This window comes from Eschrichtius robustus, chromosome 12 (assembly GCF_028021215.1).
Source record: "Eschrichtius robustus isolate mEscRob2 chromosome 12, mEscRob2.pri, whole genome shotgun sequence".
NCBI classification, from domain to species: Eukaryota; Metazoa; Chordata; class Mammalia; order Artiodactyla; family Eschrichtiidae; genus Eschrichtius; species Eschrichtius robustus.
The window spans coordinates 70,406,797-70,424,189 of NC_090835.1; the positions used below are offsets into that span (position 1 = coordinate 70,406,797).

Consider the following 17,393-nt stretch of genomic DNA (forward strand, 5'->3'; position numbering starts at 1 on the left):
CTTTTGTGCCTTGAGTATCAAACACCGTCATACTTTCTGACTATATATTCTTTGAATGACCACACCAGACTGTGACAGCAGTCCAATGTGCTATCACACAATGTGTGCCACAGAGACAGCCCAAATTTTAAAACTAAACTGGACAGTATTCTACAGCTCTGTTGCAAATGTAATTAAACTGGTCTCAGTAGATAACCTGCCTGAGAGTAAAGTTAACAGAATCAACACCTTGAACACGATCAGATTCTTTTCTTCTTTTTTTTTAGGCCGTGCCACGCGACTTATGAGATGTGAGATCTTAGTCCCCTGACCAGGGATTGAACCCAGGGCCTCAGGCAGTGAGAGCTCGGAGTCCTAACCACTGGACTGCCAGGGAATTCCCCTCAGATTCTTTCATTAGAGAAAGTATCCAGAAAAAGCCTCTATCATGCAAAATTATCCATGGTAATGATTTATTGGGACCAAGCAACAAAGATCTTTAAGACACAAAAATGGCAAACACAGTGACGTCTTACAAAAAAGGCTTACAAGTGACATCCTCTGTAAGACAATACCAAGGAATTATTAACTTTGTTAGACTCACGTTGGCATTGTGATGACAAGAAAATGGCCATATTTTTGGAGATGCATACTGAAGTACGTAGGATTGAAATGACAGATATTTGAAATTTGCTTTAAAACACAATAGCAAGAAAGAATAAAATGGAATAAATGAAACAAATTTAGCAAAGTCTTGATAATTACTGAATCTGAGTGATGACTATATGGGGGCGCATTGTATTAGTCTTTCTACATGTGTGTTTAAAAATGCCCACAATGATTAAGAAAGGCAGGCCCCTCCACCACATGCTCTGGTCGCAGGGCCCAGCTAGCTAACACTCCAGCCTTTGATGAGGCCTCTTCAGCTCAACTCCAGTGTTCCAAACCAGAACCCTGGGAGGGAGAGGCACTTTCACACACAGAGGCCACACCCAACCCCACCCAGCTAGGCTTCCGTGAGCTCCATTTATTATCGTGTGAGACCATTTCCCACACGAGATGGTAAGTTCATTTGAAGGCAGGGACCACATCTGAATCCTCCTTCTCCACCAAGAATAATGCTTTGTACACAGCAACTTTTTAAGATGTATGTTGCTAAATTAAAAAAAAAAAAAAAAGAAAGAAAAAAGGTCAGAACATGTCACAATGTACACACACATTCATGACTACTTCTTTTAATTAGCCCCCTTTACTACACCTAATTTAGACTCGCCTCCAAGCACAGCTTGATTCAGAGGCAGCAGGGATGGGAGGAAAAGGCTAGTCCACTCTACAAGCAAGTTGAGTAGAAAATATTTCTAATTTCTGCTGATGACACACTTAAAATAACCAGGAAAAATGGTATAGAAATAAACAGTGGGTATCTCCATGATCAAAATTGAATTCTCAAGAAATACCCTAAAAATGAATATTACACAAAATTTTAAAAATCTCAAATTACTTTGGTTTGACTGATATCTAGTCAGTGAATATCATTAGATAAGTCTAGACTTAACCATTTCTGGGGCCCAAATAAAACTGACTCACTAGTAATAATCACACATTGCAACTCAGTATCAGATCAGACTAAAAGCAAACAGTTAGGAAAACCTGGGTAAGAATATGGAAGAGAAGTAGCAGAAAATGCTGGTTCTCAGAGGGTAAAATGCAGGGTAGTTCTTATTTGATTTAGGGGGAGAGAAAGGGGGAAAGCATACAATTATTGCCTATTAAATTAGGCTTTTATGGCTTTAATTAATCCACCAAAATAGTATTCATAAAGAACAGAAACAACACAGAACATTTTGTAAAAAGAAATGCCAGCTGCCTCAGTTTTGATTTCAAACTGCTCAAATTATCCAAACCATTAATTTTCTATGAACAACTAGGCAATTATCAACACCTATCTCTCTTATGTGTACCTAGGATCACATAAGAGAACAGGAGAATTGCTGTTCCTGGAGAAGCTTACCACAGAGGCCACTATCGAAGGCAAAACACAGATTAAAAAAAGAATATGAACTTGCACTACTGAAGGGATTCAGTTTATCATCTATAAGTAGCTTTAATAAGCATTCTGCAACACTGTACAATGGGCACTAGACTCAGGGAATTTAACTGTGTTGAAACCAATATGTAGAACTTACTGTAGTGTTTCTATGAAATAGCCCAATGTTCTCATATTCTACATTTATACAGAAAACAATTCGCAAATGATTTTTTTCTTCTGCCTTTAGGCTTTGGTCTCATTTCCCCTGCAGTAAATCCTTTGTTCAAATATAACCCAGTGCTCTACTATAAATGGAACAGCACAAAAGTTGCATATAAGTGGGAGAAATACTAGCGATTTTAAAGGCAACAAGACAAGGCATATATGAACAAAATAAAATTTTGTATTACAACATGATCTCTTTTATTAGCCCTCAAATTTACTAGCCCAATACCTATTATTTCAAACTGCTCATCATATATTAGCCATATACCCATAATAAAATGTTTCTTTACCATCAATTGTCTCATATCATTAAAACTCTGCTTATTTATCAAGGTTCTGTGATTTTCCCCCATAACATCAAAACACTTGAAAATCCATTTCTGACAGTTATAATTTTAGTTTACTTACTACTGTGGTAGCACCTGCCAATCACTGTTTCTCTTTCTTTTTTTTTTTATTTTTAATTTTTGATACAATTTTGAAAGCTAACAATCCATTTACAGTTATTACAAAATATTGGCTATATTCCCCATGTTGTACGATATATCCTTGTAGCCTATCTTACACCCAATAGTTCATACCTCCCACTCCCCTCTCCATACTGCCCCCCCTTACTGGTAACCACTAGTTTGTTCTCTATATCTGTGAGTCTGCATCTTTTTTTTTTGTAATTTTATTTATTTTTGGCTGCATTGGGTCTTCGTTGCTGTGCGCGTGCTTTCTCTAGTTGTGGCGAGCGGGGGCTACTCTTCGTTGCGTTGCGCAGGCTTCTCATTGCGGTGGCTTCTCCTTGTTGCGGAGCACGGGCTCTAGGCGCATGGGCTTCAGTAGTTGTGGCACGTGGGCTCAGTACTTGTGGTGCACAGGCTTGGGTGCTCTGTGGCATGTGGGATCTTCTCGGACCAAGGATCGAACCCGGGTCCCCTGCATTGGCAGGTGGATTCTTAACCACTGCACCAGGGAAGTCCTCTTTTTTTGTTATATTCACTGGTTTGTGGTATTTTTTAGATTCCACATATAAATGATATCATACAGTATTTTTCTTTCTCTGACTTATTTAGCATAATGCCTTCCAAGTCCATCCATGTTGCTGCAAATAGCAAAATTTCATACTTTTTTATGCCTGAGTAGTATTCCATTCTGTGTGTACGTATATATGTACATAAACCACATCTTCTTCATCCATTCATCTGTTGATGGACATTTAGGTTGCTTCCATATCTTGACAATTGTAAATAATGCAGCCATGAACACTGGGGTGCATGTATCTTCTCAAATTAGTGATTTTGGGTTTTTTTTCAGATATATACCCAGGAGTAGAATTGCTGAGTCATATGGTAGTTCTATTTTTAGCTTTTTGAGAAACCTCCATACTGTTTTCCACAGTGGCTGCATCAATTTACATTCCCACAGACAGCATATGAGAGGGTTCCCTTTGCTCCACATCTTCACCAACATTTGTTATTTGTATTCTTTTTGATGATAGCCATTCTGACAGGTGTGAGGTGATATCTCATTGTGGTTTTGATTTGCATTTCTCTGATGATTAGCTATGTTGAGCATCTTTTCATGTGCCTGTTGGCCATCTGCATTTCATCTTTCAGGTGTCTGTTCAGTTCTGGCCATTTTTTAATTGGGTTGTTTGATTTTTTGATGTTGAATTATATAAGTTGTTTATATACTGTTTTTCTTTTTTAATTTTTTAATTTTCTAGGGGTGATAAAACCTGAAGTAAAATAGTCTTATCAAATTGTATCAACAAACTCAAGACCAAGTATCAACTCATGTCCAAAAAAGAGGGCACTAGAGAAATGCAAAAAATACAATGAGATACCACCTCACAACGGTCAGGATGGCCATAGCACAGGGAGATCAGCTCGGTGCTTTGTGACCACCTAGAGGGGTGGGATAGGGAGGGTGGGAGGGAGGGAGACGCAAGAGGGAAGAGATATGGGAACATATGTATATGTATAACTGATTCACTTTGTTATAAAGCAGAAACTAACACACCATTGTAAAGCAATTATACTCCAATAAAGATGTTAAAAAAAAAAATCTACAAACAATAAATGCTGGAGAGGTTGTGGAGAAAAGAGAACCCTCCTACACTGCTGGTGGGAATGTAAATTGGTACAACCATTATGGAGAATGGTATGGAGGTTCCTTAAAAAACTAAATATAGAACTACCATATGATCCAGCAATCCCACTCCTAGGCATATATCCGGAGAAAACCATAATTCGAAAACATACATGCACCCCAATGTTCACTGCAGCACTATTTACAATAGCCAAGACATGGAAGCAACCTAAATGGCCATCGATAGAGCAACGGATAAAGAAGATGTGGTATATAAATATACAATGGAATATTACTCAGCCATAAAAAAAATAATAATGCCATTTGCAGCAACAAGGATGGACCTGGAGATTATCATGCTAAGTGAAGTCAGTCAGAGAAAGACAAACATCATATGGTATCACTTACATGTGGCATCTAATTTAAAAAATGATACAAATGAACTTATTTACAAGAACAGAAATGGACTCACAGATCTTGAAATCAAACTTATGGTTACCAAAGGGGATACGTGGGGGGCAGTGAAAAATCAGGAGATTGGGATTAACATATACACACTACTATATATAAAATAGATAACTAACAAGCACCTACTGTATAGCACAGGGAACTCTACTCAATATTCTGTAATAACTTATATGGGAAAAGAATCAGAAAAAGAATGGATATATATATGTATAACTAACTCACTCTGCTGTACACCTGAAACTAACATTGTAAATCAACTATACTCCAATAAAAATTTTTAAAAATAAAAAACAAAACAGCAACAAAAAAAGAGGGCACTAAAAAGATTAACAAGGAAATACTATTTCTGAAAAGCTCAAAGTATCTACTGTTTTTTTTTAAATGAAAAATAATGGTGATTTGATAACAAAAATTACAAAAACATTCTAATCCTCTTAAATGTCTAACATTCTCTTTTTACAGTCTTTTGACTAATTTGGTCTTCAAGAAAAGAAAAACCATGAACGCTTTTGGAAGGTCTTTCCATCTTGAGAATCCAAAACAAAAAAAGCACTGATTTCAACCCATTTTTGGGGTGCAATCTTAGTGTAAATCGAAATATAACACTTACTAACAAAGTAAATAAAACCATTTATCATCTTGTTCCTGGAGAATGTGATACCTATCAATGATGCACCATAGGGCAGAGCCAGTAGGATTAAAAACCAACTGACTGGGCTTCCCTGGTGGCACAGTGGTTCGAATCCTCCTGCCAATGCAGGGCACGCGGGTTCGAGCCCTGGTACGGGAAGATCCCACATGCCGCAGAGCAACGAAGCCCATGCGCCACAACTACTGAGCCTGCGCTCTAGAGCCCGTGAGCCACAACTACTGAGCCTGTGAGCCACAACTACTGAAGCCCGCACACCTAGAGCCCATGCTCTGCAACAAGAGAAGCCACTGCAATAAGAAGCCCGCGCACCACAACGAACAGTAGCCCCCGCTCGCCGCAGCTAGAGAAAGCCTGCGCGCAGCAACAAAGACCCAACGCAGCCAAAAATAAATTAATTAATTAACTAATTTTTAAAAAAAAAACAAACCAACTGACTATTATCAAGTAAGACAAGTAACTTAATCAGAACTCATAAGTATTTGCTTTGTAACTACAATACCAGAAGCTCTGATTTCAAGAGAGTGGTTGTATTTGAAAATAACCGTCTCCAACAGGTTTCACATGCCTAGAGATAGAGTGTGCAAATTTATTTTTGAATTCCCCATGATCCTAACAAAGAGCACCGTACAGGCTCTTCTTTGTCCCAGTGAACAACAGCTAGCCACCACCAGGTATAAAGTATCTTGCTATTCCACATACAGAGCTGCATATTTAAGGTCAAGTCATATATCCCATTTAAATTATGATCGACACCCTCCTGCAGAAAGCTGTTGCAAAAAATCCTTATTCAAACGTTAGCACACTGAATCCAGCAACACAGAAAGAGAATAATGCATTATGACCAAGAGGGTTTACCCTGGGAATGGAAAGTTAGTTTAACATTCAAAAATCAGTCCATGTAATTCACCACAGTGAGAGAATAAAGGAGAAAAAACAGTATGATCATTTCAAAGATGCAGAAAAAGCATTTGACAAAATTCAACATCCACTCATGATAAAAACTCTCAGTCTCATAGGAACATAAGGAAACTTCCCAACCTATGAAGAGCATCTTTGAAAAAAGCTACATTAACATCACAACTAACAGTGAAATAGTGCTTTCCCCCTTAAATCAGGAACAAAAGATGTCTACTCCCACCACTTACATTCAACATTGTACCTGAAATCCTAGCCAACGTTAAAAGGCAAGAAAAAGAAAGAAAAGGTGTACAGATTGGAAAGGAAGGCATAAAACTCTCTATTTGGCTATGACATGCTTGTTTACATAGAAAATCCTAAGGAATCTACAAAAAAGCTACTAGAATAAGTAAATTAGCAAGTCACAGAATATAAGGTCAACATACAAAATTCAGTTATAGTTCTATATGCTAGCCGCAAACAAGTGGAACATGAAATTTTAAATATCCACTTACAATAGCATCAAAAAACTCCAAAAATACTAGGAATAGACAAACAAAAGACATGAAAGACCTCCACCCTAAAACTACAAAATACTGCTGAGAAAAATTAAAGACCTAACAAAATGGAGAGATAAGCCTCAGAAGACTGAATATTAAGATGTCAACTCTAGGGGCTTCCTTGGTGGCGCAGTGGTTGAGAATCTGCCTGCCAATGCAGGGGACACGGGTTCGAGCCCTGGTCTGGGAAGATCCCACATGCCGCGGAGCAGCTGGGCCCGTGAGCCACAACTACTGAGCCTGCGCGTCTGGAGCCTGTGCTCCGCAACAAGAGAGGCCGCGATAGTGAGAGGCCCCCACTTGCCGCAACCAAAGAAAAGCCCTCGCACAGAAACGAAGACCCAACACAGCCATAAATTAATTAATTAATTAATTAAAAAAAAAAAAAAAAAGATGTCAACTCTTCCTCAAACTGATCTACAGATTCAATACAATTACAACCATAATTCCATCAGGCTTTTCTGTAGAAACTGACAAGCTGATTCTAAAATTTATATGGAAATTCAAAGAACCTAGAATATCCAAAGCAATCTTGAAAAAAAACAAGAACAACAAAGTTGAGGACTTACAGTTTCTGACTTCAAAACTTACCACAAAGCTACCGTAATAAGACAATCTGATACTGGCATAGGGACAGACAAATAAATCAACGAAACAGAATAAACAGCCCAGACACAGGTACACAATTACACAGTACTTGATTTTCAAAAGTGCCAAAGCAATCTAATGGGGAAAAGAAAATCTTTGCAACAAATAGTGCTTAAATAACTGGATATCCATAAGGAAAATAAATAAATAAATCTCAAACCCCACCTCATACCATACACACTTATTAACTCAAGATGGATCATATAAATGTAAAAACTAAATCTATAAAACTTCCAGAAGAAAACATACGAGAATATCTTCATGACTTAGGGGTAGGCAAAGGTTTCTTAGAGGTCACAGAATGCAATAACTACAAAAGAAAAAAATGCCAAATTAGATGAACAGGAAAGCCACAGACTGGAAAAACTTTGCAAAACACACCTACGACAAAGGACCAGTATCTAAGATATATAAGGAACTCCTAAAACTCAATGGTCAAACAATTTGAACAAACACTTCACAAAGGAAAATACACAAATGGCCAAAAAAGCACATAAAGAAAAATGTTCAACACCATTAACTGTCAGAGAAATGCAAATTAAAACAACGAGGGACTGCCCTGGTGACGCAGTGGTTAAGAATCCGCCTGCCAATGCAGGGGACCCAGGTCTCACATGCCGCGGAGCAACTAAGCCCGTGCACCACAGCTGCTGAGCCTGCGCTCTGGAGCCCGCGCGCCTCAACAAGAGAAGCCACCGCACTAAGAGGCCCATGCACTGCAACGAAGAGCGGCCCCCGCTCCCCGCAACTGGAGAAAGCCAGCGCCCAGCAATGAAGACCCAACACAGCCAAAAACAAATAAATTTATTAAAAAAAAGAAAAAGAGGAAGAGTTTAAAAATAAAATAAAACAATGAAATGCCACTAAGCATCCACAAGAATAGCTAGTTAAAAGACTGACAACACAAATGTTAAAAAAAATATATAAAGCAACTAGAACTCTCATACACTGTTGGTAATATTTTAGAAAAAGGTCTAGCAGTTTCTTATAAAACTAAACATATACCTATGTATGTTTACAAACCAGCCATTCCACTCCTAAATATTTACCTAAGAACTGAAAACAAAAGTTCACAAGAAGATCTGTACACAAATGTTCAGAGAAACTTATTCAAAACAGCCCCAAACTTTTAAATGCCCAGATTTTTATCAACAAAAGAATATGTAAACAAACTATGGTAGTCATAAAAGAGAATGGTACTCAGCAATATAAAGGAACAAACTATGCACACAAAAACAACATGGATGAACCTTGAAAACATTAGGCTGAGTGCAAGATGCCTTATTCAAAAGAATCCATTATACATGTCCCATTTGTATGGAATAGACAATATTAATCTATGGTAGAAACAAAATCACAAAGTGGCCTGGGGTTGAAGGAGAATCTCCAGGGATGAACTTTCTGGGATGATGGTAATATTCTATGTCTTGATAGGGGTTTAAGTTATACAGGTGTATGTATTTGTCAAAACTCCGAAACGTACCCTTAAGGTGGTGCATTTCACTGTATGCAGATTTTCCACTCTCTTAAAATATATATAGAAAACTCCATTTGTTATACAAGCAGAAATATTCAGAAGTAAAACATATAGACATCTGCAGCATACTTTGAAGTACAAACAAAAAGTTAAGATGAATTAATGAATGGATAAAGGAATGGATAGATCGATATGTGATAAAACAACAGATGCTAATAGTAGAATCTATATGATGTCTGTATGGGTATTCACTGTATAATTCTTTCAACTTTTCTGTACTTTTGAATATTTTCATAATAAAATATTGGGAAAAAAATTTTAATTATGAGTTACTACATGGATAGTGCACACTAGATCAGTAACAATAGTTGTTACTGTAATAGGGAAGAACTTTTTGTATTCTATTACAAGTTAATCACTAAAGGGATGTTGCCTATAAGCTTAAATTATACATAACTGCCCATCTCTGGGAACCCAGGTAATGAGCATTAAGCTAAAATACCTTTGTTTAGTTCACAGGAAACATCCTGACCAGGCCCACCTGTGAATGACTGCAGGGAGGAAGAAATTAACACAACGCCTCTGGAGGCTGACTGGAACCAGGAAATGTTTGACTTTACTCCCTTTCCTTTTAGTACAAAAGGAGCCTCAGGCAAGATGGTTCTTTAGGGGCAAACCACCTTCTTGGTTTGCTGGCTTTCTGAATAAAGTCGCTATTTCTTGCCTCAACAACCCGCCTCGATTTACTGGCCTGTCGTGCAGTGAGCAGTACGAGATTGGACTCGGTAACACTACAACCCCATTCACTATGTGATTACTGTGTGAAGCACTTTGGTGGGTACTCATATATGCTATATCTAATCCCCACAGCAATCCTGCAAGGCAAGTAGTAGTATCCCCATTTTCCAGATGGGACAGCTGATACGCAGGAAGACTAAGAACTTGTTCCAACCTCATACAGCTACTAAATGGTAAAGGCAGGATTCTAAACCCAGATCTGGCTCCATAAGGTTTGCTCTTTCCATTACATCACGTTGCCTTAACGATGAACTCTAAGGTTTTGGCCCAATTAATTTTTTTATACTACCATGAAATTTTATGTTATTGACTAGTAGTAGAAATAAGTGGGTTAATAGCAAGGGCTTTGGAAATCAGTGACACTGTCACTCCACTGTACTCGAATAGGCTATAACACGGCTGCTGCTATTCTTGTCTCCTTTCAACCATATTATGAATGTGATTTATGATACTAGACATGGATGCCAAAACCATGACACAATTTTCCCAAAATTCTTTACCTCATTTCTCGTTCTTCATGTTGAGCGATAAGGTTGCTATAAAAATTCTCCAGTGTCACTTTGGTCATTGTCACCCTTTCCTTTGTGTGATTACTCATGGCCGAGCAAGGTGTTGAGCCTGTCATTGCCATGGCTGCTAGAAACAACACAAAAAAGAGGTATCAGTTTTGGAGTTAGAATCCACCAATTATGCACTCTCTTACCCTTTTGGTAGGAATGTAAATTGACCCAAGTTTTCTGGAGGACAAACAATATATAACAAAAAACAAACAGAATACTTGGTGAAAATAAGTATACATTAATGTTTTTTGACCCGGAAATATCATCCCTAGGTATAAGGCCTAGAGAAACTGTCACACAGGCTCTTAAGGGAACATGCACAAAGATGTGCATTACAGAGGACGTTCACTATGCCATCATCTGTGTTATGGGAAGTTGGAGGCAATTCAGTAAGCAAATCATAAATAAAATGTTGTGGATGCATACAAAGAAATACCATACAACAGTCAGAAGCCAATCTACCTGTATCTAAAAGCAACATGAATATATCTTTAAAGCATACTGTTGCATTTTTTAAAAAGAAGAGAACAAGATTACAATACCAGATACATATATTAAGAATATATAACATAGACAGTACAATTCTTTGCCATCCAGGAATCTACCTTGAAGAAATCAAAGACCCATAAGGATTCATACACAAGGGGATTCAATGCAGCATTGTAATGACAAAGAAAAACTAGAAGTAACTTGAATAACCAACAGAACTATTAAATTATGGAAAAGTCCTACAATGAAATTAATATGCAGACAATTAAAATATGCTCAAATGTTTAATGTCAGGGAAAATATTTCCAGTCTAAGTGAAAAAGAATAGGTTAAAAAACAGAATGTAGGGCTTCCCTGGTGGCGCAGTGGTTGAGAATCTGCCTGCCAATGCAGGGGACACGGGTTCGAGCCCTGGTCTGGGAAGATCCCACATGCCGCGGAGCCACTGGGCCCGTGAGCCATAATTACTGAGCCTGCGCGTCTGGAGCCTGTGCTCCGCAACGGGAGAGGCCGCGACAGTGAGAGCCCGCGCACCGCGATGAAGAGTGGCCCCCGCTTGCCACAACTAGAGAAAGCCCTCGCACAGAAACGAAGACCCAACACAGCCATAAATAAATAAATTTAAAAAAAAAAACAGAATGTATACCATTTTATGTGTTTACTGTATATGCACAGAATTATTAGAAATATATATCAAAATGTTATTAGTGGCCTAACTCTAGGCAGTGAGAATACAGTAGATCATTTTATTCTTGTTTGTGTTTTCCACATTTTCTATATTTTCTTCAATGAGTGTGTACTATTACCATTAAGTTACCAAGAACTTTTAAATTTACAATTTCTATAGTTTAAAAAAATCTATGACTAAAATCTTCATCTATAGGTATATATGTACTGTGACATGGCTTATGGTTATTTTATAGACGTTTACTGTCTAGTTGAATTGACAAGTTAAAACAAAGACCTATGATGGAAACAATATTGCAAAAGAAAAAACCTGAATCATAATTTTAGTGATGGAAGACATCTTAAAAACAAGAGACCCTAACCTCCTAGTTTTACATATTTGAAAACCGATACCAACAAGGTTTAAATAGCTTACAGAACTTTTTTCCTGCCTAAATTTAAATCTCATTTAAATATTTTTTGCCAACCTACATTGTCACACCTCGCCAAATTGTTCACCAACCTTGACTTGCTCCAGCATTGGCAATAATGCTCAATATTTTATCCTTATCATGCCTTCCTCCTACAGGACCTGCCTCTAAGTCTATATTTTCATCCCAATATGAAGCTGAGTAAAAATCAGGAGGGGCCAAGGGCCATTTTCAAGGACTTTCAAATTGTTTTGTAGATTAAATTTAGGCTTTTAAGGAATGTGCAAACACTTATTATTACTAAGAAAACAGGCTTAACATTAAGCAATTTTATAAAAAGATACTCAGGGAAAATCACGAAGAATACTGTCATCAGAGAAAAAGGATTCAAAATCAAGGCTCTACTTCAAAGTCAAACATTTTGATTCATGATGCACCAAAATGATCAGTAATCACAAATTCAAGATATTGAACTCATCTCTACCTTACTATAAAATGTTATTTTTTATGGGAAAGTTTCTGCTAACACCAAAGCAAACGCAAATGTTTTTAGGCTATCAGTAGATTTTTTTTAAAACCTCTGTTTGGTTTATGAAGCTCGGGTGTGGTTCCTTACTTGTCAGCCTGTACCCCCTCCACCCACAATGAAAACCACATGTACTTTAAGTTTGGTGAAGAAATTTTAAAACCAGATTTAAAAACAAGTCTGAAGCAAGAGAGCCCTTAGTACTCCTCCCTTGTCTGAAAATCTCTGGAGAATGTCTCTCTTTCTCTCTCTCTCTCTCTCTATATATATATATTCACATTTTAACAAATGAAATTATTTCCACATAAAAATACAACTAGAGAGTGTTTAAGTCTAAGACAAACAGCGCCTTCCATATAACAGGCAGTTAGTAAATGTAAGTTGAGCAAGTTAATGATTTTCAGGTGTCAACAAAGGTAAAGAACAAAATTACATGTGCATTGACGGGTATATAAAAACTGGGGCACAAACGTTTTGACCCATTTAAGTCACTACCATGACTTCCTACCTTTGTAAAAGATCAACAGGAGATTAAGTGCACTCAAAGAAACTCATATAGCAGGCCAACCATGTTCTAGCTGAATTGTTTCCAACCTTCATACAGTCTCTGATGTAATGGCAAAGGTTGCACTGTCCTTCCCTTTGATGATTCTTCAAACCTCCTCCCCATCCTGTTCCTCCGCTCATAAAAGAGTTAGCCTAATTCTAATAACCTTTCATCAAAAATTACAATTACTAGTGCCCTACAGCAATTTATAGGTTTACTGGGCCAACCAAGTACTTTACAGGGCTTTCCCTAAAGCTTTTGACAATTCAAGCCTTCTTGCCCTGACCTATAGGCCACTGGAGGCCTTTGCCCTATTTGTTTCATTCTCCAACTCAGAATTAAGAAATAAGAGGTACGAAAAAAAAAAAAAAAGAAAGAAATAAGAGGTACGTAAGAAATTCTTAAAAGTTAAAAAAAAATTAACAAAAGAATATGATCCTCATAAGTCAGGGCAAACGTTAAAAGGAGATCAAATGAAAACTACTGTTATATTCAATCTAGATAGTTACGCATGGTTAACTGATTGACTTTACAATGGTACCCTGTTAACTCCATAAATACCCCCTTTTCTCACCAAAATTCTTTATTTCTTTGTGACTGACAACCCAATATTTGGACAATTCAACACTGGGGCTGAGACTATTCCTTAAGAGTTACATATCTAATTTCTCCTACTGAACTAACTGTAAGCCACTGGACAGCAAGCACCCTATCTTTTACTACTTTTAATATCCTTCCCCATATCATGCACAGTGCTATGCATAGTTAAGTACCTTATAAAAGATCTGCTAGGAAAACACTGGTTTCTTATGTCCATTACCAGGAGCTGAAAATATGTATGTATGACTGGGGTAGGGTTAGGACATGGAATGGTTTTCCATACAGAGTTGGATAGAGCTGTTCTCCTCGTCTTATGAGGAAGCTGCCATCTAACGCTTGGGTGGACAGTGGAGCCTGTTATTGTGGCGGTGGTTATTTTGTGCTTAGGGAAATCACATCCACTGCCTGGCTAATTCTAAGTCAGAGCCAAAGGGAGCTGAAAGGGAGAGGAAGCACGGGGCTTCTTCACTCCAGCCTTCCTCTGTACACTTCAAAAAGAACACGTTTCTCTTTGTGTCGTTTAGTCAACTGGGAGATCTGGTCTCTCTACTTGCCGTTCTGCTTGCTTTCCCTAAGTCTTTCTGCACAGACTTTGCTCTAAGTTCTTACTGACATTCCTTCTCCACTCATCTTAAAGAGTCTTCACTAAATTTCCCTGAGGTTTTCAGTCAACTTCTCTGAAGGCCAGTACCCTAAGACTGACCATCAGGAAGGGGGCAGACGCAAAGGTACCAACATCTCTGCCTCACACAATACCTCTCAGGGTCTTAGAAAAAAGACAAGGAGGTGAACATTCGTAACGACCGACATCCCGGAGGACACTGAGCGGTGGCAGGGAGCAGACAAAGCAGGCAACACGGAAAGAAAGCCTGGCTCCCCGCCCCAACTGCACACGAAGACAGAGAGGACGGGGTGGGGAGCCTGGGACTGGGAAAACGTGCAGAGGACCGACAAGGAGCCTCTGGAAGCCAGGAGGAGGGGGACTATCAGGAGGGGCCGAAAGGGCAGTGCTGGAAACAGGACGCCGGCGGGAAGGGGAAAACCTCAAAAAGAGTTGGGGGAAGAGGAGAGAAGGGAAAAGCCAGGGATGGACCGAAGACAACAGCAGCTAGACACTCACCAGAGCCCCAGGGGAGGCAGGGCTGGGGGCGGCGGACAGCCGCAAACGCCGGCCGGGCCAGCAGTCTCGACGGGCGGAGAAACGAAACCCCAGCACCAGCAGCCAGCCGACCAGAGGAGGGGGCGGGACGCGTGAGGGGCTCTGAGGTAGGGGCCGAGGGGCGGTTGCGGGTGCGAACAACAGGAAGCGCCCCAACTGCCGGAAAAGACGGCAAGCGGAGGGGCCAAGGCAGCCCGGTCCCTCACGGCGGAGACGGCTGCCGCGGCGGCCAGGGGCCCAGACTGCGCAAGCGTTACTTCCCCACGAAGCGGTGGGGATTTCAGGTCTGCGCGTGCGCGACCCCACCCCTCCTCGCCTTCTTCCAGCAGGAGAGGCTGGGTTGAGCGCGTAAGTGTGAGGTGTGGAGCCTTCTCGGAGTGGGCGGAGCTGGGCTCGGGGGAGGGTCTTTTTTTTTTTTTTTACTTTTTATTTTGAAATAATTATAAGCTCACAAAAAGTTGCAAAATTAGTACAAAGAGGTCCCTTTTACCCATCACCCACCCAGCTTCCCTCAACATCTTACATAACTATACTACATTATCAAAACCAGGAAATTAACATTGGCGGGATACAATTGACTAGACCAATGCAATTAACTAGATTACAAGTCTGACTCAGATTTAACCAGTTTGGCATGCACTCATTTGTGCGTGTGCGTGTGGGTGCGTGCTTGCGTTCATGTGTGGCTCCATGAAGTTTTGTCACCTGTGTAATCTTGGTCCCCCACCTTCTCTTGATTTTCATCATAAATATGTCCGCTGGAGGCCTTGGCCCCGCCTACTCTTCCTTAAAGTGAGGATTAACACGCCTTGCCTTGGATGGGGTTTGGAATCGGATACTGGGAGGGCATCCCAGTGTGTACAGAAGAACCTGCTTTTCAAGGCTACCTAGCCGCTTAGTCCATCCCACCCCTTGAGTTAAAGAGGTCCCAAGCCTTTGGGCACTCACTGGTTCCTTGAGAGTGGAGTGCAGTGCTCTTAACCGGAAAGTGTCAGGCTCCTGGAAACAAAGATGAGTAAGACATGGTCCCTGCCTGCCATCAATAGAGGCCATGTAGGCAGAGAAAGAAGCGTGTGTGCAAGTCATTCATTAGTGTGTTTTGTGATATTAGGGTACCCCCACGCTCTTGTGTAACTGTGTAAGACCATAGGGCTTGGTTTTATCCTTCAAGCTTGGAGTCCCAGGCTTTGTTTCCTTAATGGTCTTAAAAACATAGACTTTCCTTGAGTACTTTCATCTTTCTAGACTTCAAAGCCTAGTTTCCTTTTGTCTTAGCACACAAAAACCACTTCGCTGGGGCTTCCCTGGTGGCTCAGTGGTTAAGAATCCGCTTGCCAATGTAGGGGACTCGGGTTTGAGCCCTGGTCTCGGAAGATCCCACATGCCGCGGAGCAACTAAGCCCGAGCGCCACAACTACTGAGCCTGTGCTCTAGAGCCCGTGAGCCACAACTACTGAGCCTGTGCTCTAGAGCCCGTGAGCCACAACTACTGAGCCCACGTGCTGCAACTACTGAAGCCCGCGTGCCTAGAGCCTGTGCTCCGCAACAAGAGAAGCCACCACAATGAGACGCCCGCACACCACAAGGAAGAGTAGCCCCCGCTCGACGCAACTAAAGAAAGCCCGCGTGCAACGAAGACCTAATGCAGCCACAAATAAATAAATAAATAAATAAATTTATTTTAAGAAAAAAACCACTTCACCTTTCATTCTCCTTGCCCAGAGGCCCTTCTCCCTCAGTGCCTTTTGTCAAAGTCCTCCCCATCCTTAAAGACTTAGGCACAGTGCCATATGTTTGCATCGCGCTTTTCAGTCTACAAACCACGTGCAAACACTTAATCTCAGGTGATCCTCACAACTCTTTTCTTCCATTTTTATCGAGGCATAATTGACATACAGCACTGTATAAATTTGTGTACAACATAATGCTTTGACTTACATACCTCATGAAATGATTATCACAATAAGTTTAGTAAACGCCCATCATCTCATATAAATACAAAATTAAAAAAACAAAACTTTCATATATAACATACAGCAGTGTTAATTATATTTATCATGGTGTGCATTACATCCCTAGTACTTGTGTTATCTTATAACTGGAAGTTTGTACCTTTTGACCACCTTCATCCAACTCCCCCTCCCCACCTCTGGTAACCACAAATCTGATCCTTTTTTCTATGAGTTTGTTCATTTATTTGTTTTTGAAGTATAATTGATCTACATTATATTAGTTCCTGTTATACAACATACTGTTTCAATATTTCTGTACATTTCAAAATGATATGTCTAATTACAAGTGTCACCATATAAAGATATTACATAGTTATTGACTATATTCTCCACACTGTACATTTCAGACCCATGACTCATTTATTTTGCAACTAGAAGTTTGTACCTCTTAATCTCCCTCACCTTTTTCCCCCACCCACCTCCCCTCTAGCAACCACCTATTTGTTCTCTCTATCTATAACTCTGTTTCTGTTTTATGTTTGTTCATTTATATTTATTTTAGATTCCACATATAAGTGAAATCATACAGTATTTGTCTTTGTCGGACTTATTTCACTTAGCATAATACCCTCTAGGTCCATCCATGTTGTT

General features: G+C 39.7%; 1 protein-coding gene across 3 annotated transcripts in view; it reads right to left on the reverse strand.

Moving 5' to 3' along the window:
• STK38 (serine/threonine kinase 38) overlaps nt 1-15,047 on the reverse strand; it is a 42,304-nt gene extending 27,257 nt beyond the window's left edge. For 2 of the 3 annotated variants that reach the window (XR_011075624.1, XM_068557343.1), the window contains exons 1-2: nt 14,752-15,047; nt 10,313-10,445 (exon numbers count right to left, since the gene is read on the reverse strand). Coding sequence is in view for 2 of the 3 variants with exons in the window: in XM_068557343.1 (XP_068413444.1) it covers nt 10,313-10,443 (131 nt within the window). In the remaining variant the exon portion in view is untranslated. Of the gene's footprint in view, nt 1-10,312; nt 10,449-14,751 lie in introns of all 3 variants that reach the window. The other variant, XM_068557344.1, reaches the window with a different exon arrangement.
• Between the last annotated feature and the right edge of the window lie 2,346 nt (nt 15,048-17,393).